This window comes from Chlamydotis macqueenii, chromosome 6 (genome assembly GCF_036417535.1).
Source record: "Chlamydotis macqueenii isolate bChlMac1 chromosome 6, bChlMac1.mat, whole genome shotgun sequence".
Lineage (NCBI taxonomy): Eukaryota > Metazoa > Chordata > Aves > Otidiformes > Otididae > Chlamydotis > Chlamydotis macqueenii.
Genome location: NC_141561.1, coordinates 40198335 through 40219427, shown reverse-complemented (window position 1 = coordinate 40219427; position 21093 = coordinate 40198335). Strand labels below are relative to the sequence as shown.

The following is a 21093-nucleotide window of genomic DNA, read 5'->3' as shown; positions in this document are numbered from 1 at the left end:
TTCTAATTTCCCAGCTTTTGTCAGGTTGGTCACAGCCTTATCGTTTGCGGGATTATTTTTTGTGTGTGTGTGTGGATGGAATCCTTCTGGCTCGTGTGCTAAAACTGGAGCTGCTCAAAGGATCTCATTTTCATCTTCGTACTCATCTCCCTGGTCTTAGAGATGAAAACACGCCCCATCGTGTGTTAGATGGAAAAGCCATATGCGGGTGATGGTATAGATGGTTATCAAGGGAGTTGATGTAGTTAGCAACAGAGACGTTGTATCTAGTCACTTTTTTTTTCCTCCTTTTTCCCTTGTGATTGGCTACAGGTGGCTCTAGATTCCCAAGGAGGGGCTTTCTCCACTACTTTGTCATCAGCCTCCTGCCACTGTGTTTATATTTTCTTTGTTTCTTCTTTCCTCTCTAATTCATATTTTTGTTTTGACTGGAGGTGGAACGATACATCTTCTGAGACTCCTTCATAACTTTTTCTACTCCCTGAGGGTTTCTCTGAAGGATTAGTATCTCCACGACCCTACTGGAAGACCTCTCAACTGTGTTTTTGGACAGTGCACCTCGTTTTTTTCCTCCCAGAGCCAAAATCTTTGTCCGCAAACATTAACTAGAAAGGTTTGTTAGGTGTTTCATTGTACTAATTGCTTCTGTCCCTTTTCCTGTAGACCCCGACTGGGCCAGCTTGAATCTGGGAGCCCTGATATGTATTGAATGCTCAGGTATCCACCGAAACCTTGGCACGCACCTCTCCCGGGTCCGCTCTCTTGACCTGGACGATTGGCCTATCGAGCTCATCAAGGTGATGTCTTCGATCGGGAACGAGCTGGCAAACAGCGTCTGGGAGGAGAGCAGCCAGGGCCATATGAAACCTTCGTCAGACTCCACAAGGTAGGCTTTCCTACTCCGTCTCACCACGGCGCACAGCGGGCGGGCGGTATGTGATGCTGCACAGGGCCGAGGCTGGAAGCTGTGAACGCGTAAATCCTCGTTTTGGCGTTGCAGTCAGAGGTGGTAGGCCGTTACAACGTTTTATGACATGGACTTTTTAAATTCTCCCTTGGAGTAAGCCTTGTAAAAATTACTGCGTGTATGTATCTTCACCACGTGCCCAGGAAGAACACGTGTCAAAGGTGAGGGTGTCAAAAAGTTGGCTGGCCGTGTTACTTTCTCATTCTTGTGAAGGTTTCCTCAGCAGCTCTACAGTTTTTTTTATTTTTTTTTTTTTTTTGTTCAATTGACTCACCGACCAAACAGCGGGAGATTGGAACCTCCTGCCTGGTTGTTCCTCAGTCTAAATTGTGCTGTAATGTGTTTGTTTCGGTCGGCCACAAAGCTCCTGGCTCTTGGGCCACCAGTTTGTGGTTAACAATCTGCCTTAAGTAGTTCCAGCTCACCCAGGAATTTTCTACCTGGCCGTCAGGTCTTTGGGTTCTCATCACGGATGTTGAAAGCCCTGCTCGCTGTGGACTTGCTTATTTTTTTTTATGATATATGTGAAACCATAAGTGGGTGGGGGATTGTGTTTCCTACGAGAACGGTGTTTTACCTAGCCATCATAGCTCAACGCAGTGGAAGTTGTCTTTCTGCGATACCTTGTCCTGCCAAAACCTAAAGATTTTTTTATGCTTCGTTTGTCTGATTCAGTCACTTTCCTGATTTTAGCAGATGTAAGCGCCACAAGTTACAACGGAGGTATTGGCGTGGGGGAAGCAGAGTGCGTTTCAGCAGGGGGGTCCAGGCGGGAGGAGAATCTGCTGGACCACCTTGCACTGCTGGGCCAACCTTTGGAGTCTTCTTCAGAACTGCGTTGTAATTGGCTTAGGGCTTGCTCCCGGGGGGGCAGCCCGCGTCCAAGCACTGGTAGCAAAAGTTTAGCTCTCAGTGTTTGCCTGCTGCATATGAGGGATTTATTTTCTGATTTTGTTGACGTATATCTCTGGATCCTGCTTTTTCCAGCACCGGATCAAGCGAAATTCTAACCTGGGAGCATACACCTGGGCCACCCCCTACGGTGCAGGAGTAGGTTTGTGCTGGTGCCTCTAATAAAGTCAGCTGTTTCTCATCACTTTATTTCGTTAGCACTGAAAAATGAATTTGTGGTGCCACCTTTGGTTCATCTTCGAGAATGAAGCCGGCACATTAATCAGGCTACTTAGATGAATGACTGTGCGTCTGAGAACGTTCGGGGAGACCTACGCGGAGGTTTTGTTCATACAGAAACTGTACCTCTGCTGCGCACGTGTGTATTATTAGACAGCTAATATGATTATTTCATCAGGTAGATCGACATCGACTTACTGCTGCCTTTATTATTACTTTATTATTACTTTAATCCAGAGATCTTACGTTGTTGCGCCTACCAAATATATCTTGCTCCTTAACTGCTGAGGTGAGCTGGAGAGATACCTCAATTCTAAATACTTCTGAAAGGAGAAGGCATACGCTCAATTGGATTTTTTAAAAAATAGTATTTTAGTATAGGTATAATAAAGATATTATCATGAAAAAATCTAAAATGCATCTGACTCTGATGAAAGAACGCCATCCATTTGAACACATTTATTCAAGTTTTTATGTTTGGAAGTGTTTCACTTCTAGAAAATCAACTTTGTTCTCGTCATATTTCCACTCAGAGCTTATTTTAATTCTTCTTTATTTCTGTCATCTTTGTGTTTATATTCGGCTGTTTGTGTTTGTCAGGGACATAATTGCTTTTTTTTTTTTTTTTCCTGGACTGTAACATTTTAGAACAAAAGGTAAAGATTGATTTTATAAATACACATTTCCATCTCTGTGTCCAAGTACACGCTTACGTGATGGACGAGCTGCGAGAAAAAAAAAATAGAATTAAGATGATGTGAAAATTTCCCCACAAAGCCGTTGCGATCTTGCTTTGCTGCTCCCGTTTTTCCCGCTGTTGGCAGCAGGGACTGAAGTGCTGTTTTTCACATAAATATCTGAAAGGTCTGCTTTTTCAAAGCGCCTGCCTCCTTTTGTGCTTGACTTTGGTCTCCACTAGCATCGTCATCCTTCTGTCCAAGATGTGGCAAGAAAATAAGTTCAAGTTCTTCAGTCCATGTTCCATTTGCTCGCTGCTGTTTGCGGTTTTGCGTGAGGAATCCGATCGGAAGCGGCCACAATGGACCTGAAGTGGGGTCAAACCCTGCTTTTTGTGGTGTTGAAGGACCGAAGCGGGGAGAGGCAACTGAAACGGAGGGACCTGGGGAAGAAGCAAGAAAGTGAGCAAGTAGAGATGTGACTGGGGAGCTGAGAGTTGGAGTTCTGCTGGAAGAGGGATGGAGGGAGTCCAAGGGTGTTTGGAGATCAGGGAAGAAGGAAGCACTCAGCAGAACTTCTGAAGGGGATGAGAGCTGAGAGGTGGTGTTGGGGGGCTACTCCTGCCCAGGCTGGTGGGGTCTGGGATCAGCTGGAGTCTGAGAGCCACTGTGTGAGGAGGTTCACGCGCTCAACATGCATTAAGGAGTTCTCACCAAAGCCCCATTGGATGGGAGAGGGAAGTATTCCTGTCTTGATGTGGCTTCAAAAGCGGTCCCTTCAGCTTGGGAGAAGTCTCCGCTGATCACTGAATCACTGCAGTGGTATCCCATGTGTTTCTGTGGAGTAGAGGGAAGGGTGGGGAGACCCAGGGAGACCGATGTTTCACAGGAGGAATTGCCAAACGGCTACTGTAGGCCACGGCGTAATGAAGAAGCCCTACTCAGGAAAATGTCACCAATATTTCTCAAAACAGAGCTATGCCAGGCTGTGCATACAGCTTGCATTTTTAATTTTGTACACTCAAAAATAAGATAAATGGTATCAAACTGAAACCACGTCAAATATACCATGCTGCTGTCCTTTCCTAGTCCACTCAAATTCACTTAAAACTCGTCATGGGGAAAGGTAAACCCGAAAACGTATTTTGAAGGTCAGATTGGAGGGTGTCAACTCAAGGCTTGAGAGTTTTGTAGCAAAAAGCGTTACTCGTGTTACTGTCATCAAGGATACGTTGTCCAGGTATGTCCTCTGATCATAGAATCATGGAATGGTTTGGGTTGGAAGGGACCTTCAAAGGTCATCCAGTCCAACCCAAACATCTCCAACCGGATCAGGTTGCTCAGAGCCTCGTCCAACCCTAATGTTAACACGTGCCAGGTCTCATCAAATCTGAAAGGTAAAATCAGCAAATCACGGGTCACGCGGCACCTCTGGATCAAAGTCAACGCCTTGGATGGCCTCTAGCCTGAAACTGGGAGGTTCTGGCACAGGTGCAACGGGATCCCCAAGGAAGCAGCGTAGAGCAAAGCGGTAACGTGAGGCAAAGTTCAGACCGAGGGCGCTGGCGCGATGACGGGGAATAAACCCGAGCTCCCGGCCAGCGCAAAAAGTTGGCGAGGCGGCGGAAAACCCAAGCGCGCGGGCGAATACGTGCGGAAGGGAAAGAGGACCAGCTGGCCTCTGAGCGGTGGTGTCCGTGGGTCCCTGATGAGGTCAGCTTTGAAAGGCTGGTAATTGGTTCCAGCAATTACCGGCAGCCCTGAGAACCGCCGCTCAAACTTCGGGAGCCCGGTGACAAATTGAAGCTGACTGCTGGTGAAGGAGTATCGACTTCCCATTTCTAAACAGGGAGATCATTAGTCAAGAAAAGCATCTTTTAATTACTCGCAGGAAGGGAAAAAAAAAAAAAAGGAGAGGGAAAAAGGAAGAAGATCTTTCGGTATGGATCTTGCAACAACTGCTGGGTTTTTTTTCCAGGTGTACTCAATATTAAATTTATTGTCTTGGAGGGGAGGGGGTGAGCGGGGAGAGCTTGCCTGCGGTCCCTCCTTCAGTAACGCAGGTTTAATTTGGAGTGAGAAGTCAAATTAGAGTAAATCAATGTTGCGACAATTAACTGGGGATGGGGCTGAGGCTGAGATCAGGATTTTCCCCTCTAATTGCGATTGATACTGTTTAAGCGCCCTCTGAAAACATTGATTTGGAGTGGTGCAAGGTGGGAGTGGCCGATGGGGCAGGGGCAGAACCGCTCCGTGGAGGGATGTCGGAGGTGTGGTGAAGCCAGCTTGGAGAGTCTGTGGCGTGTTTCTCCTGGGCCTTTTGCGACGGTACGTAGGTCTCCCACCAGATGTTTAGCTTTCTTCTGGAGACACCTCACATGCTTTGCTTTCTCTATGTCCTGTTCTTGCCCATGTGGCTTCTGCTTTGCAGACTTGCTTGCCACCATCAACTTCCTAAGATGTTGTTGGCCTTTTCCAAAGGAGAGGAGATGTCACCGCCCCTCTGCCCACTCCAGGAGGTGATTATCTCCTCCCTGGCCCTCACCCTCTTTCTCTGAGCTCCCAAGGGCTCCATCTTGGTCTCATTGGGGGTGCTGGGATGTGCCAGCAGCAAGGCCACCTCCACCAGCTGGAATTTGCTGGCCAAGAAGAGGGAGGATGGCATGATATCTAGGCGCCATCCCAGCCACGCTTTTTTTTTCCTGCTCAGGTGGTGCTGCACATTAGCTAAGTGCAAACCTTCAAGGTAAAGGGCTCCACCATTTGCGCGTCGTTTTGAGAACATTCATAACTAGGAAGAACCTCCAACTCCATTACAAATGTATTTTTAAAGTGAGGGATGAGCAGTTAGTAGAAGCTTAGGCCTAGTTTTAAGCTCTACTGAGGAAACCGCAAGCAGCAGCTCTTTAAATGGAGCTTGGAGGTTGGAGCACCTGCTGCGATTTTGCTCAGGCAGTCTGTTTGCGTAGCGGTCACCCTGTTTATCCTGCTTACCAAAGGTTATGAGAAAACAGAGAGGTTCTTAACGCTGAGAAGTCTGGAGTTGGGAGCCGGCAGCGTCAGGAGTTGGCTTTCACCTTACAGTGTAAGATCCAGTTTGATCCCTCGTTGGCTAATGACCGGAATTTAATGGTGTCAGAAAAAAACATGACGTGGCTCGACTCTGTTGAGAAGACTTTTACAAGCCGAAGGCGAAGCCCGGCTTGCCGTTTCGAGGCTTAGCGTCCGCTTTGCTGAGGGGGGATATCTGGGGGATAACAGGGGAGCGGCTTCAATGAAAAATATTAAACCATGCCTCCTTTTTTTTTTGTAAAAACAATTATTCCTTCATTATGGACAGTACAGATAAAGGGCAATGGAGTCGTTAAGATCCCGGTGTCGTATCTTGAGTCTTGTAAGGACGCTCCGTTCCGTCTCTCTCTCATCTCCTGTTCCTTTTGGCCGCCGCATTGCCGTTGTGGTCCCGTTGGTCCCCGACGCCTGGCAGAAGGCCGCGGCATCACAAATGGGGCCTGGGGGAGCAGCGGTACCTCTCCATCGGTGATTGTCAGGTCTGGTTTCTTAGCGGTTCTTGGCCTGATGAGGTCAGTGTTTTGTGCCTTTTGAATGCTCCTCCATGCTCGACACCTTTCCCGTTTCAGGGGTGGGGGAAGGGTGTTTAAAAAAAAAATAATAATAAAAAAAAATTAGAAAAAAAAAGATTTTATTGTGAAGGGCTGACCAGAACCCATCTGCAGTTGGGTGGCATCTGCTCCCCACATGTCACTTCCCTCATTAACAAGCAATTGAATTAATTAAATGCTACTCAGAACACGCATAACAAGCTACCGGCAGTGTCCAAATTAGCACTGATAATCAAGGATGATTTCCTTTATTATCCTGCTAAGTGGTGTGCAGGCTCTGATCTCCCTGTCTGCCCTCATCTATTTACATACCCCCAGCTTCTGCCTTTAGAAGCGGAGGTTATCGTACCTCGTTAATTTGCCACGATCGCCAGGCATGGCGGATTGATATTCCTGCCTCCGCTGAAGCCAGCCCCCCCCCACCCCCCAAAAAACCTCCTCCCTTTCTCCCCCTTTTCCTTCCTCCCCAAGCCTGGTCCTTTGTATCTCCAGCTCGCTGATAAATTAAAAGCCACCCCTGTGGTCTCTCAAGTGAGTAATAGAGGCAGAAATTTCATTTTGCAACTGGCTGATTTAATGATCCAAAGGGTAATTAATGGCCTGATTATCTTAATGTTAAATATGTCCGGCAGCAATTACTGTGACCTCCCGCTTGTCAAGGTCCAGGCTATGCTCTTCTTTCAATTAAGTTCTCTGGGGCTTAATGGTATGAATAAACTCCTCTGATTCTATCATTCCGGACTCTGAGATTTCAGCGAGCTAGGGGCTCGTTTGGAGTTTTAATCAGCCCGTCTTCTACTTGAGCGATCAGAGTTAACAATTATAACAAGGACAGTTTAACTTTCTTTCTCCCCACCCCCCCCCCCTTACTCTTTCTACTTTATATTTTTATTTTCTTTTTTTTAAGCGCTTGGAGGGAATTTTGTTGGCTGCGGCGGCTTTGCTGGGCTAGTCTCTCCCTATATAAATTATCATGTGAATGCCGCTGTTTTTCCATTTGACAGGCTTAATTAATTGGCAGGAGCCCCCGAAAATGACAGTGCCACTAATTGCAACTCCAAGTCCATTTCTGTCATCGCGGCACGCTCGTCAGCGGGCATGCCCCGCTCCTCGCCGCGGCCGGAGTTTGTTGACGTTTTCCATTTCGGTTTTCACATCTCGTCGGGGAACGTGATGGGATGTGATAGGCCAAGATGTGCCTTTGGGTTTTCCGGGCGTGCGGTTTGTGTGCGAGAATGACATTTACTGCCAATAAAGTTTAGACAGCTGGGCTTCTGCCAACCCAACAGCTGCTAAGATTTGACTTAGGATATTTCAGCGAGTCCTACGAACGGTGGAGACTTTGGGAAGGAATTCATAAAAAGACGGAAAAAAAAAACCCACACCAACAAACCCCGAGAGTCGTAACTCACTCCTGGTCTTTCTGGTGGCTGAACTACGCCGAGCAGCACGTCTCCCAGCGAGCTGGAGTTATATTAGCTCTCTTTCGGACAGCAGATATTTCATAAAGATAATGAGGAAAATGTATAAATTATTAGTTACAACAGTATTGCGTTTTCAAACGGGCGCGTAAATAAAATCGCTGCCAGGAAACTGAAACCTTTCCCCCTGTAGCTGTGGAAACGAACCGGTTCTGACATGCTGGATGGCATGCTTTCAGATCACAGTAATCGTAATTGTTTTAAAATTAAATTTAAAAATAAAATAAAATTTGTCACTTACCAGCAGCTTCCAGGAAATGCATCTAATAAGAATAACTAAGTGAGGCAAATGAAATGTCAGCTTGGGTGGCGGCTGGCCAGGTTTCGCCGTTCGCAGGCCTCAAACACAGTACTCCGAAGGTGAAGGTTAGTCGTGGCGCGACGTGTTTTATTGTCCTCGTCGCGGCATGGCAGACCTTGCCATCCAGGAGCTGTTCCGCTAAAACACCCGTATAGCGGCGTGGGAGATGCCCAGGTGATTAAAAAAACAAAAGCAAAAACAACCGCCAAAATCCCCTCGACCCCGGTTGTCTGAGTTAATGAGCGCTTTAGATGAAACGCTCCCTGCTCCGGTCGCACGGTTCTTATGTGCGAATCTGCCTTTGAGAAAAATTCTATTAAATTCTCTGGATGTTTAGTTTGTATGTTTATATGGACCTGACGCGTTGCTCTCTGCAGTCATGCCTCGCACGGAACCTCTACGTGCGGTGATGTATGTTAACGGACCCATGCGGCCTACGGTCAGCTGCCTTCTGGTCGGTTTGCCCACGTACTTCTGGTGTGGTCTAGAGTTTTTGGAGAGAAAAGCCGAAGGAATCCTCGTTTTGTCTTTTTCTTCATTTTCTCTGATGTCCCTCACGTGTTAGATTATCCATACATCCCTTTGATGTTCATCCTTTGAAAAATGTTTTTGAAGAGGAGAGCAATACGTTTCGGCCTGGTTTCGATACCTGCTAGCTAAGATACCTCCTAGCTAGGACACTAAGATCCTTCCTCAAACCCAGATTTTGTGGGTATGGTGATGATACAAAAATGGAGATCGGAGCAGTGGGCCAGAGGCAATGGTCAAGCTTTGAATACTGAACTAAAGAGAAAAAGAAGGGAAGGACCTTCAAGGGGCCTTGAAAGAGAAGGCAAATAGCTTTGCTTTCATACAGCAGTGGAAGAGGAAGGCAACAGTCCCTATTTTAGCAGCTTTTTGCCTTTTTCTTACAAGTCCAGTGGCATTTGGTGGGTTTCTTACACAACGTGTCCTCCTCAGGAATTGTGGAAAACACTCCATCCCTTGGTTTTGAAGGTAGTTTGTTTTCAGTGTTGACGAAAAAATTAGAAACCCGCTCTGGATACACCCAAGAAGACTTGAAGGAAGACATCCTTGAGTGTATTAAGCTTACAAAGCAGACTCTTTGAGGACATCCTGCCTCTCGAGGTTTCTGCAGTAGGACAGGTGATAGAGACTGAAGTGTTTTACCTTGGAGGCACAATCAGCTCAAGGTGTCCTGACAATTTTTGGTTCTATTTTTGTGTTTATTTTGCTGCCACACTGCAAAGCACCAAGTTAAGCTGAAATGCCCTAAAAAAGAAGCTGATGAGCTGTTACGCTTTGGGAAATCCAGGATTTGAGTTCAGGACTCAAGCAAGGAGGATTTCTTTCTGTTGTATGAGCAGTGATGAGAGAGATGGTATTCATAAGTCAATAATCAGCTGTCAGAAAAGGTGATTGCTTTTGTTTGCTAGAATAAGAACCAGTCTGTTGATTGAGTGCCTGTTCTAAAGGTCTCAAAACAGCGTAGGATCTTGGCTTCAAACCTGATTTTTGGTATAGATATGAGCTGATTATTTCTTATTTTGTATTAGTTCTCTCCCAAACCCCTTGCAGAGATAGAAAGCATCTCGGACTTGAAGACCAAAGTGTCTTCACTGTGACTTCACATCTGCTTGGCCATAAGCTACTTGAAAAGGTCAACATAGCAGCTGGTTAACGCTTCTGCAGAAGTGTGAAGACGACCAAGTAAGTTAGTTTTCTCTAGGGTCTTCATGAGATCTGGAAGCCTTTTACTGGGAAAGCGCATCAGGCTTGGGTAGTATGGTTTATGTGCTGAAAGAAGCCATCCATCTTGCGCTCCCTCTACCAAGAACCGCGTATTTCTGTCCTTTCCTCCGTAGTCATGCAAGCATGAGTCCAATCAGCTCATTGATCCCATCAAAATCTATACTTTCGGTGTACTAGGGGTTTTTTTTTTTGTTCGACAAACGGGTCCCTTCCACCCTGCAGCCTACATGAGCCCTACGTTGATGTAAAGGAAGCGGTGGGAGCTCATGGTCAGGGCGAGGAGGCAGATTAGGCATAAGGTGAAACAGCACCCGGCTATTGCTTATTTGGATCAAAGTGGTGGATTGCTGGTGAATAATTGTGAAATGGGCAACAGGTGGACTCTGGAGTACATTTTATCCTGGTAACATTTTAAAAATTGCTGCCTTGCCGAGTTTGGAATTGGCTGCGTGGACTGGAGATCGAAACCGTGCTGATTGTGAGATGCTAGTTACAGTGCTCGTTGTAGCTGTCTAAGATGAAATACCTGGATTAGGAGGGCCGTGTAGTGCATCTCTACAGCATAGGTGAGTATTAAAAAAAAAAAAACAAAACACCACCACCAGAAATTTTATTAAGCTCACGTGCTTCTTATTTTCAGGAGTTAGTGTCTCTCAGATCCGATGGGTTTTTACTGGGAGGACAACAGATGCTTCTGTGACTCCAGGAGCACCTCCGTGTTCAAAACCACAGAAAATACTGAACTTTGCAACAGAACACGTGCAAGGGAGGACGTTTACATTAGCTAGGGTTACTTGAACCCATTTTTTAATCATTTACACTGAAATTAAGTTCAGCGCTGCTGTGTTCTTGGTGTTTAACCTGTTCTTTCCGTTTCTCCTGCCCTGAGGTCATGGCTTGTCTCTCTGTACATCAGGTCTCACCAAACATGAAGTTGTTTATCTAAACATATAATTCAAATAGGTAAGAAAAGCCAGATTATTCCTGATTTGTGCTGCTGAAGCTTTGTTATAGAAATTATTTGTAACGTTTCCACACGTTTTCGGCTCTTAAGCGATACACAAACCAATTGTGGTGAAATATGAAGATGGGCTGTTGCTGGTTAGGCTGTGAGCGTGGGAAGGTGCTCCTCATGTTACTTTTTTCTGGGCTTAACTCAGATGGGACGTTACGGGAAGGTTGTGCATGGCCAACAAGCTTTCAGTAGTGGTTGCTGGCGATGGCGGTAGTTTCGATCCTTCATCCTCCCACGTTGTTTTGGACCGTTTCAGCCTTCGGAGGTTGGTTGGGTGGCAGATGGCTTTGTTTCAGCTTGTAGTGTAGCGGAGAGAAGAGCATGCCTAAAAGTGGTGACGCTTAGCAGTACTTTTATTTAAAAAAAAAAAAAAAAGGCAGTGCCTTGCCGTGCTGCTGGTGGCTTTGCTGGCCGGTGACACCAGGCACAGAAGCAGCAGCACGCCTTTGCTTTGCTCGCGGCTACAGAACCCGCAGGGCTCCGTAACAGTAACTGTGACCAACTTTCTCTCTTTTGTGATTTTTTTTTTTTTTTTTTTTCCCCCCCTTTGTTTAAGGCTGAGCTTTGTTTCTGGCTCAGCAGGAAACTGGTAGCCTATGGCAAGGGACTGGGGAGATGAGACTTCAGGAAGGTAACTAAATGAAAAGGGCAGCAGTGAAAAGATGGTGCTGGCTTTTGACGGGACTGAAGCTTGATACACACATCAGCCCAAATGCCCTTTCCCCACGGCTCTCAAATTTTTTGGTCAGAGGCAGTGTGCTTACTGCTGGATTTTTAGATGTAGGGGAGCCGGCAGTGAACCCCCAAACGAGAAGAGCGACCGGAAGAAATAAGACCACCATCACTCCGGCTTTAAAGTAATTAAATAGCGGGCTAAAATGCGTCGAGGTGAAGGCAGGTGAGGAACCGGAGCCTTGAGAGGGTGGGAATTGGACTGAAATGAGATGCCTGTTAACTGGATTGTGCAGACGGTGCAAACTCCTGTCGTTGAAGCTTTTTTTTTTTTTTTTTTTTGTGCGAGGCTGCGGAGATGTACAGTAGCGAGAAGAAGCCGTCTCTTATAATTGGTAAGCCTCAAAAGGTACGGATGGGATGTGCTTCAAAAAGTCTTCGTGCCGAACAGATGATTATGTCATGGCCTAGAAATCTCCCAGCTAACTTTTCTTTTTCCCCCAAAAGATTTACATTTTCCTGGTTTCATCCAGGTCAGAATTTCTGAAGTGATGGTTTTGTTGCGTTTTCACTTCTCTACAGCACCAGCCAGGCTTGGAAAACCAAGGTGCATGCACAGTTGAACCACAACCTCCATTAACGCTTGTAAGACTCCTCCACGAGCGGAAAGAGTAGGATTGTGTGACTGTGCACTAAAACCAAAGGATCTCTTCACCCTCCAGCTTGAGATAAGCTCAAGGCCAGGTTGGCCGGGGCTCTGAGCAACCTGATCCGGTTGGAGATGTCCCTGCTCCTTGCAGGGGGGTTGGACTGGATGGCCTTTGAAGGTCCTTTCCTACCCAAACCCTTCTGTGATTCTCTAATACCCGAAAGTTGACTCTTTTTCCTTTCTCATCTCAAGAAGCAAAAATTTGCAGCTTCTAAGTCTTTGCTAATTACGTGCGTGTGTGCCTGTCTAAGCCTTTCCAGACCAGATCTGCTTTGGCCGCTTGTGCAACTCCCACAGCTCAGGCCACTCAAAACTAGATACCCAAGTTGCTTGGACTGGCCTGTTAAGGCAAGAAGAGGGGAAAAAAAGCAGCTACAGAAATTAAAGTTACTTGTTCAGACCTGCAGTCAAGGAGAAATGGAATTTTTAATTAATAGTATTGCAGTTGCAATTTTGAGAAGCAGTCAGAACTGCGGGTTTGGTTGGTGTGGGTGCACCCAGCCTTTCCATGCTCTTCGAATCCTCAGGTGTTTGTCAGCCTGGAAAGGCAGAGCACTGCTGCCGTGGGTCGGTCCAGCTGGCCTGACCGTTGTCTATAAATGCGACAGGTTTCCCAGCTGTGGAGAGTTGTGATGCACAACACGGTCGTGGCCGGGTTGGTCAGAGGAGCTGCCCATGTCCTAGCTGAGGATTGGGCCCCTTTCAGCTGCGCAGTGAAGTCGTTCAGCTTTCTCAGGTCACTTTTGGAAATAATAGCCGTTCCCTGCTGCAAGGACAGGCTTACGTTGGATTATAATTTGGTTGGATCTTTTCTTATTTAAGTAGAAATCCACTGGCACTAGCGTTTTGCAGACGGATGCAGGTTTTTCTCCATGGAACCAGGCTAAAACGTTGCTGAGTTGACGTGCTAAAAAGCCACGTTAAAAAAGAAAAAAAAAATTAAAAAAGATGAGAAAAAGAACATCTTATATCTTGAAATGTGAGCAGGGTAGGAGCTGTGCAGAGGCAACTTCATACTTGGAAGAGTTCACCAACCTCATTGCTTTGCTTATTGCTCTAGGGCAAGTTAATTACAGCCAACGGAGAATTTAAAATTGGGGAAGGGGAACATTGCTTAATTATGTTGTGGAATTTCTTTCTGATTCGTATCCTTTCAAAACCCAGTCTTTGTGAAGCCCCGAGACCAGTACGGCAGCATGTAGCTGCCGCACAGCTTGGCTGGTGTCTCCATGAAATTTATCTGTAAACTCCGCTGCGTGAGGTCCCGTTGAAGTGTGAAGTATCCGGTTCTGTTAGAAATAAGTCACTAATATTTTGCATTTTCTTCGTGTGGCTGTAGTGTGGTTTACAAGGGGTCTCGGCGTGTTTGGATGGAAGGCATGGAGGAGCAGATGAGACTCAGGGATGTGCAGAACGTGCAACGGGAACGCTCAAAATGAAATGGCAGAAGAGTGTCCAGAACGCCACTCTTCTGATAAAGTTTTGGGACTCTTGAAATTCAATAGATGTCCAAATCTGATGTTCTAGCTGGCATTTGTTGCCACATGTGCATTTCTGTGGAGCCACACAGCTTGTTGGATACCAGTGTGTGTGTTAAAATGTGGAGTAAGAGAGAGAGGAGAACATGGCGTGTCGTGGTGTAAATTCTACTGTCAGCTTTAGAAAGGAATGTTTCAGTAGTGCAAGGAAAACACCCTTCAAAAAATGACCAGCATCCAGCGTGGTACTTACTAAGAGGCAAGCACGTGTGACATCCTCGGGGAGAGGTTCGCTTTGTCGTTGTAACACTCAAGATGTGGTGGACCATCTCACTGCCGTAGTGGGACATACAGGAGTCAGCCTCGCATAGGGAAGGAAGGCTTTCAGGATAAAGCCAAAAGTCATATTGACAGCCCAAGAGTAATAAAGTCAAGTCATTAAAAAAGACAGTGTTGATAATAGAGGGGTCTTTTCGTTATTGCTGGGCAGTCCTTACACAGAGTCAAGGCCTTTTCTGCTCATACCATATGACATCATGCTCAGCTTTGGGGCCCCCAACATCAGAAGGACGTGGAGCTGTTGGAGCAGGTCCACAGAAGGCCACGAAGATGATGGGAGGGCTGGAGCACCTCTCCTGTGAGGCCAGGCTGAGAGAGCTGGGGCTGTGCAGCCTGGAGAAGAGGAGGCTCCGGGGAGACCTGAGAGCGGCCTCCCAGTGCCTAAAGGGGGCTGCAGGAAAGGTGGGGAGAGACTCTTCAGCAGGGCCTGGTGTGACAGGACGAGGGGTAATGGTTTCAAAATAGAGGGAGGTAGATTTAGATTGGATATCAGGAAGAATTTTTTTACACTGAGGGTGGTGGAGCACTGTCCCAGGTTGCCCAGAGAGGTGTGGATCCCCCATCCCTGGAAACGTTCCAGGCCAGGTTGGCCGGGGCTCTGAGCAACCTGATCCGGTTGGGGATGTCCCTGCTCCTGGCAGGGGGGTTGGACTGGATGACCTTTGAAGGTCCCTTCCAACCCAAACCATCCTGTGATTCTATTACGGAAAGGTGTATAATGCACCAAGCAAGAACAGGACGATGTGTTTCTGAGGAGAGGAATGCGATGTGCTGCCTGGCTCCTCTGTGGGGAAACTGGTTGAGTCTCAAGTTAATCACGAGAATAATTTGTCACGCAGTGTTTAATGGACAGCTTATGAGCGTGCATGTGGGCAGGGTAGCTTGTAAATTTGGATGTGCCTATTTTCTTTGACAGCAATCAATGACGGTGCTGTTTATTAATGTACTTCGAGAGGTCTTCTTGAGCTTTTATGATCAGTCTGAGCTCTCTCAGATCAGTCAAAAAGAAACGACAAAGCAGAGGAGGACTTCTGTATTCACAATCAATATCGCGCTTTTGTTTTCTTGCAAGTAGAGGAATTGTAATGTGCTTTGCTGGTGGACCATTTATACCACTCACTGCATGGCAGCAGACTTGGTGAGGAGGGTTGCATCGCCAAGTAGGTTCCAGAATGTACACGAGTGTTTTGGTCCGGAGCAGGAGAAGGCACCAGTTTGGTTCACGGGATGGTTTTGGTGCTCACAAAGGAGATTCCTTTTGGAGAAACCCAACTGGAGGCTTCAAACGTGCCCAATGTGCTCCCGACCCTACTTTGAACATAAGGGTCTAACCCGCAGTGCTTTGAACCTCTTGTATGGTTAGGAATGTTTGATTCGAAGGAAGATTGGCTCGTTTAGGGAGGTTGCGTGTCTCGGGCATCAGTTGAAAATCTGAGCTTCCTTTAAGCCAGAGCTACGTCGGCAGCGAAAGCAGGATACGACTCGCAGAAATTCAGCTGGATACAGGGTTTGAGGTGCGGGCATGTCGTGATGGTAACTTGCCAGGATAGAAAGGGAGTTTCAGAGAAGAGCGAGAAGAAAGATTTCAGGTCTTCAGGAGGAGATGTTTAGGGAGGTTGATGAAATTATAAGAATTTTGGGGGGATTGAGGGGTTCACAGGCATTTGGAGGCTCTTCAGAAAAATGGGTTCTTGGTCGAGAAAGCGCTCCTAGCTTGGAGCAGTGGAAGACACTGAGAGGAAGGGTTTGGACTGATTACCTGGACAAAAGATTTCTTTCTGTTTCATGTTGAGTCCTCCACCGCTCCAGAAGGCTACAGAAATCAGCTGAAATCAAGGTCTAATTCCAGTGCTCTTTCCTCCCACGTCCCCTGCTCCCCTCATGCATCTGCTGGATGTCCATTTCTGTAAGTTTTCCCTTCAGAACAAACCTATCATTTTTCACCACAGGATATTTACGGCTTCAATCAGTGCCAAATTCAATTGGCTTCTGATCTCATCGCTGGAAGTTATAGATGCAGATATTATTTGCGCTGCGGTTAATTATGGAGCAATCAAACTTTGGCTTTTCCACTGTAATTTCCTCTGCCAGCTAATTTAATTAATCACCCCCAGCTCAGCTCTTCCAGCTGCGACCGGCAGGGTCATTAATTAGACATGTGGTGGTAGCTCATAGACCAGTTCCTGTTAAGGGGCTGCTGCCCACTTGATCTCTAAGGGAGCAAGAGCTTTTTCGAAGCATCCAGGCAGGATTCGAGGTAGCTGCCAGGTTGTATTCCTCGGGAGCCAAAGCGATTCCCAGAAGATGGACTGCGAGCAAACAGCGGGATTGCCGGGAGCGCTGGCACTAGGCTCGCCGGGCATGGTTTGGCGAGGCGGGGCTGGGATCGATTTCCCCCAGAGATGCGATTTTGGGTCTGGGTCCTCATTTCGAAGATGACACCGACTCCCTGTTTTCTGAGGTGGCTGGTTTTTAGTGCCGCGTGGACGCGGATGCTCGCTGCGCGTGTGCTCAAAAAAAATGCTTAGAAATTTGATAGACCTCTTTCTCACTGTTTCTGGGAGCTGCCTGGCTTTTGTCAGGTGGAAAATACAGAATTTCCTAACGCAGACAAGAAATTAAAAGATGCATTTAAATGCCAGATCATGTCAATAATAGAAACAGGGTTGGGTTTTTTTTTCACTATAAAAGCCGTGCAAAAAAACAGCTATGGCTGTCACGTTGTTTGGATCTCAGAATAATCCGTAATTTATTTTGTTTTTGAGGGTGGAGGAACCTTCTACAGTACACAAAATGAGTTGATTACTTACAGCTTAAGAATCTCATCCTGAGCGTTTTCATATAATCATAGAATGGTTTGGCTTGGAAAGGACCTTCAAAGGTCATCCAGTCCAACACCCCTGCAACGAGCAGGGACATGTCGTATCGTATCAACCCATCCTCCAAAGTCCCACCCTGTTCTCCGCCTGCACATATGGTTGTAAGCATCCTTCATTTTCTTGCCAGGATCTTCTTTACCCTCCTCGGAGTGCCAGCGAAGCCCCTGGTGTTCCCAGCACACCGCGTACTGGTTCTTGGAGTAGGTAGGGTGGAAAAGCTGAAAACCGCCAGGATGGTTGTAGCTCTCGGACAGCTTTTTCGACACCGTACGGCAACTACCTGGTTTTACTGCGCTCTGATTTCAAACCTGTTGCAGAGCTGTCATTTCTAATGAGTGCATCTGTCCGCCAGCGGTGGATCGCTGATGGATTAGTCAGAGTCTCCCCTACTTCTTTTCAGAATAGACAAACTCTGCTCGAGACAACTGTTTTAATCATCTTGGGTCACAGAGCCTCCTTTCAGACTCTTCTGTCCAAAACATCCATCAACCCCACCCGGTAGTAGTAAACTGAAGATAAAAACTCGCTTCTCTTCGCGTCGTACTCTTCACTGCTGGTTTTTTTTAACTTCCTTGTGCCTCTCAGAAGACTCCCTTAGTCTGAACTGTTTGGAGAAGATGCTTTCAATTCCAAGTCCCGTCCTCGCTTGCAGTCAGGGAGAGCTCCAGGGATTTTTCCCAAAGATGCAGTTCAGCAGCTGTTTCAAAGTGGAGAGGGTCACATCTGCTTTTACCACCACAAGAAGATTGTTGACGTGTTGCCATCAAAGCCCTGAATAAGAGAGGTCTGTAATTGATAAAAAGGCAGCTTGTCTCTCCAGAGAAGCTCTACACCTTGCTTTGGAGCAGAAGTTAGTGCTTCTACCGTCAATGCATACGAACTTCAGTGGGTAGCAGCCAGATGACCATGCTAGGAACACTCCTCTTGGAAGACCTTTCTCAGCTTGAAGTGGGCAGTCTCATAGCTGGAAACGCTGCTACTGGAAGGAGCAAGGCCCATGGGATCCTACATCTTTATCTTACAAAGGTGCTGCTAAGGAATTTACAGCTCAAAAGTAGAACTAGTGTTAAGTAGAAGACATCCACTATGAAGACCTGAATCTGGAATGATCCCCAGTTCCTCATTGAAGAAAAGCAGCATCTGAAATTCCTAAAATAACCATCAGTGTTCTACAGGCAAGCTGGAAAATCAGTTTGTTTTTGCTCTGCAAAAATTAGAATTGGGCTTGGTCTTGATTGGCAGATTGCAATCGCCCTGTGCTACTTCACCTACTCGTCTCACTTGGTTTTGTTTTATTTGAGCAATAAATATCTTAAATCTTCCCAGAGCTATTGCATGTCTTCCGTGGAGACTCATCACGGTCCTGCCAGGCGTTCATCAAGGCTTCCGGTGAACCACCACATTAAGTGTTCCTCTGCTCCTTATCAATCAAAACAGTTTGCTGATAACTTTACTTTTTCCTCCTGAAGTAATCAAAATGTGATACTCCACAGATTGCAGAAAATCGTCACCGCCGTATTCTGTGCTAATCCATCACGTGAAACAGGCATCATTTGGGCGTCAGAGGAGCATTAAATGTTTAAATAAGCAAGAGCCAGTCAATGAGAGAGCCCATTAACTGCACCAGATGACAGGGCAGAAAAATGTTTGGCTCACAGGTACGTTGGGAATCGCAGCACAGACCTTAAGGAGCGATGGGGCATCCGCGTTCCGCAACAGGCACAAGGTTTTCTGTACCCTTCATGATATCGCTCAAGTATTCAGAAGAAATACATAACCCAACAGCGTAGCGTGAGAGTTTTTTTAGCTGAAGCTGCAGTGTGAAGCTCGTTCAGCTTTTTGTGGAAGATACTCCAGGAGATAGTTAGTCTTCATCATTTTCTTCTGTCCTTGCTTTCTTCTGTACAAGCTACTAATAGCTTTGAGGAGTAGCTCGTCTGTTAATGATGAGAAAGGGGGAAAAAGTCATTTTTATCCTGTAGACTTGAGCAGAACATACCCATTTGCCATATTCTGTTCTTGAAATAACTGCTCCAATAGTAAATACAGTCAGCAGGCCCTGCGTGATGAGACTGGCTGATGTAGTTGTATGCAAGAGGTTTTATTGGTTTTTAAGAAGTGCTGGGGGTCTTGAGCCCACCTTGAACTATGAAAGGTGGTGAGCCTTCTCACAGCCTCCTCAGCTGGAGAGTGGCTGCTGTATTTCTCTATGAAACGCCCGTTCCAGTGGGTTCAGGAGAAAGTTCTCCATGGAGAGGCCGTGGATGTGGGATTTCTTGTGCCTTTATTTTGTGGCAAGCACCCAATCCAAAAGTCTCCGTGGTGGAGGAGCAGTGGTCTTCTGGTGAGCGTTATGAGCATCCCGCGATTTGTCAAAGCATTGGCGAAGCAGCTGTTGAGTCGCGCTGAATCAAGGATATGATCGTGTACTCGCGGCCCTCCGTTCTTCTGTCCTCTCCCATTTGAGTCAAGCTGCATTTCAAACTAATTTACCCTTCTAGGAGTAATCACGTGTATAGCATTTGCCTTCACTTGGCGCTGCAAACCAAGCTCTTTCTTCTCAAGGGGAATAGATATTACGTGCAACCGATGGAGTTCTGCAGCGCCAGGGTATTTTGCGCCGATCCGGGGGCGCGTCTTCTCTTCAAAATTAAAAAAAAAAAGACCCGTTGTCGTTAGAGTGTGAGCCTTCCTTTAAAAGGATGACTGGCGAGGGGGAATTATCAAGACTTGAGACAGTAATTATCGGCTGCTGCAAACAGCAAATCAAGCTGTCTGTACCGATATCCCAGAAGAAGGTGCCCCGGGAGCCCCGGAGAGGGGTTAGACGAGAGCCGCGTGGGCGCGAGCCCTCTGAGCTGCCGAAGGTGCTGATTGTAGTTGTCAGTTTTCTGCTGTTAGAAGCTCTCCTGCTCTAAATACAGCCCAGCCACCCTCGTCTTAAAAAGCTCCTCAAACCTTTCCTCCCCTTCCACCGCTTCAAAACCGCAGCGGCTGACAGTCCGAATGTTGGAAATAATTGGATTCCGCGTTCTAATTCATCTGTAAAGTATTCGTTGATTAAATTAGCCTAATAGATATTATTTCTTACATGACTGCATAATTTCACCCTGATTGGATCACTGTGGCACTAACGAGTCCCCCCATTTGCTGTTGACTTGAGAATCGCAGAAGGCTGGAGATAACTATCATCTTGCTTCCCTTTTTTTTTTCTTTCCCAGGCCAAAAGTTAAACTGATTTATACTAAAAGGGCGCGCAGCCGGCGCTCAGGTACGGTTGTGTTTTGGTCCTTGAGACTAGTGTTAGAGCAAAACAAATCTTGGTTTATATAATCCTGAGCCCTCGTATTTACTCAGTGGGTTGTTCTGAAGCAGAAAGATTAACTGCCCATTTAAATCCGTTTGGGGGGAAATGGCAATATTTTTAAATAAAATACATTTTATTATCTCATCAAAACAGAGAGGCGCATTGCAAATGAACCTCGTAAGGACTGCGCGCGTTCGGGGAAATGAAAATACGCCTTTAAAGATAATGTTTCGACTGAAGTGGGTTTAGCCTCTATTAGGAAGATTTTCCTTTGAGCTGCAATTTGAGTGAAACCAAGAGAAAGGAGGAGGAAAACAACTGTATTTTGTTTCATGCAAAACGAGAGCAGATATTTCTTTGCGAAGTAAGAAGGAGCTACTTTGGAGTCCCACGGATGACGGGCTCACGTCCCTCTAGGTCTCCGCGTACAACCAACCACCCAACGCAAGCGGACCTCCTTCTGCAAGAGGGTTTTTTTTGTTGGGAAGGGGTTAACAGCACGATTGGCTTTTTTCCCCTGCCCCAGCGGCTGGAAACAGCTGGTGGGTTTTGTATAGCGCCGGTGAACTGAGCAGTCGAAAGAAGTTTTTGGCAAACACTCGGCCTGCCCGGGACAAGAAGAGGTGGGTCAACTCAGGAAACCGTTTTCATGAGCAAACGGGGGAAACAATGACCGCTCAGCAGGAACAGAAGGGAGACCCGCTCCCGCTGAATAGCTTCCCCCCAAAACACCCCGGCTCAAAAGGAAGAAGGTCCGTTTGC

General features: G+C 46.7%; 1 protein-coding gene across 6 annotated transcripts in view; it reads left to right on the top strand.

Moving 5' to 3' along the window:
* AGAP1 (ArfGAP with GTPase domain, ankyrin repeat and PH domain 1) overlaps nt 1-21093 on the top strand; it is a 334155-nt gene that overhangs the window by 299271 nt on the left and 13791 nt on the right. For all 6 annotated transcript variants that reach the window (XM_086751069.1, XM_086751066.1, XM_086751065.1 and 3 more), the window contains one exon: nt 664-886. In XM_086751069.1, coding sequence (XP_086607195.1) covers nt 664-886 — 223 coding nt within the window. The remainder of the gene's footprint in view (nt 1-663; nt 887-21093) is intronic.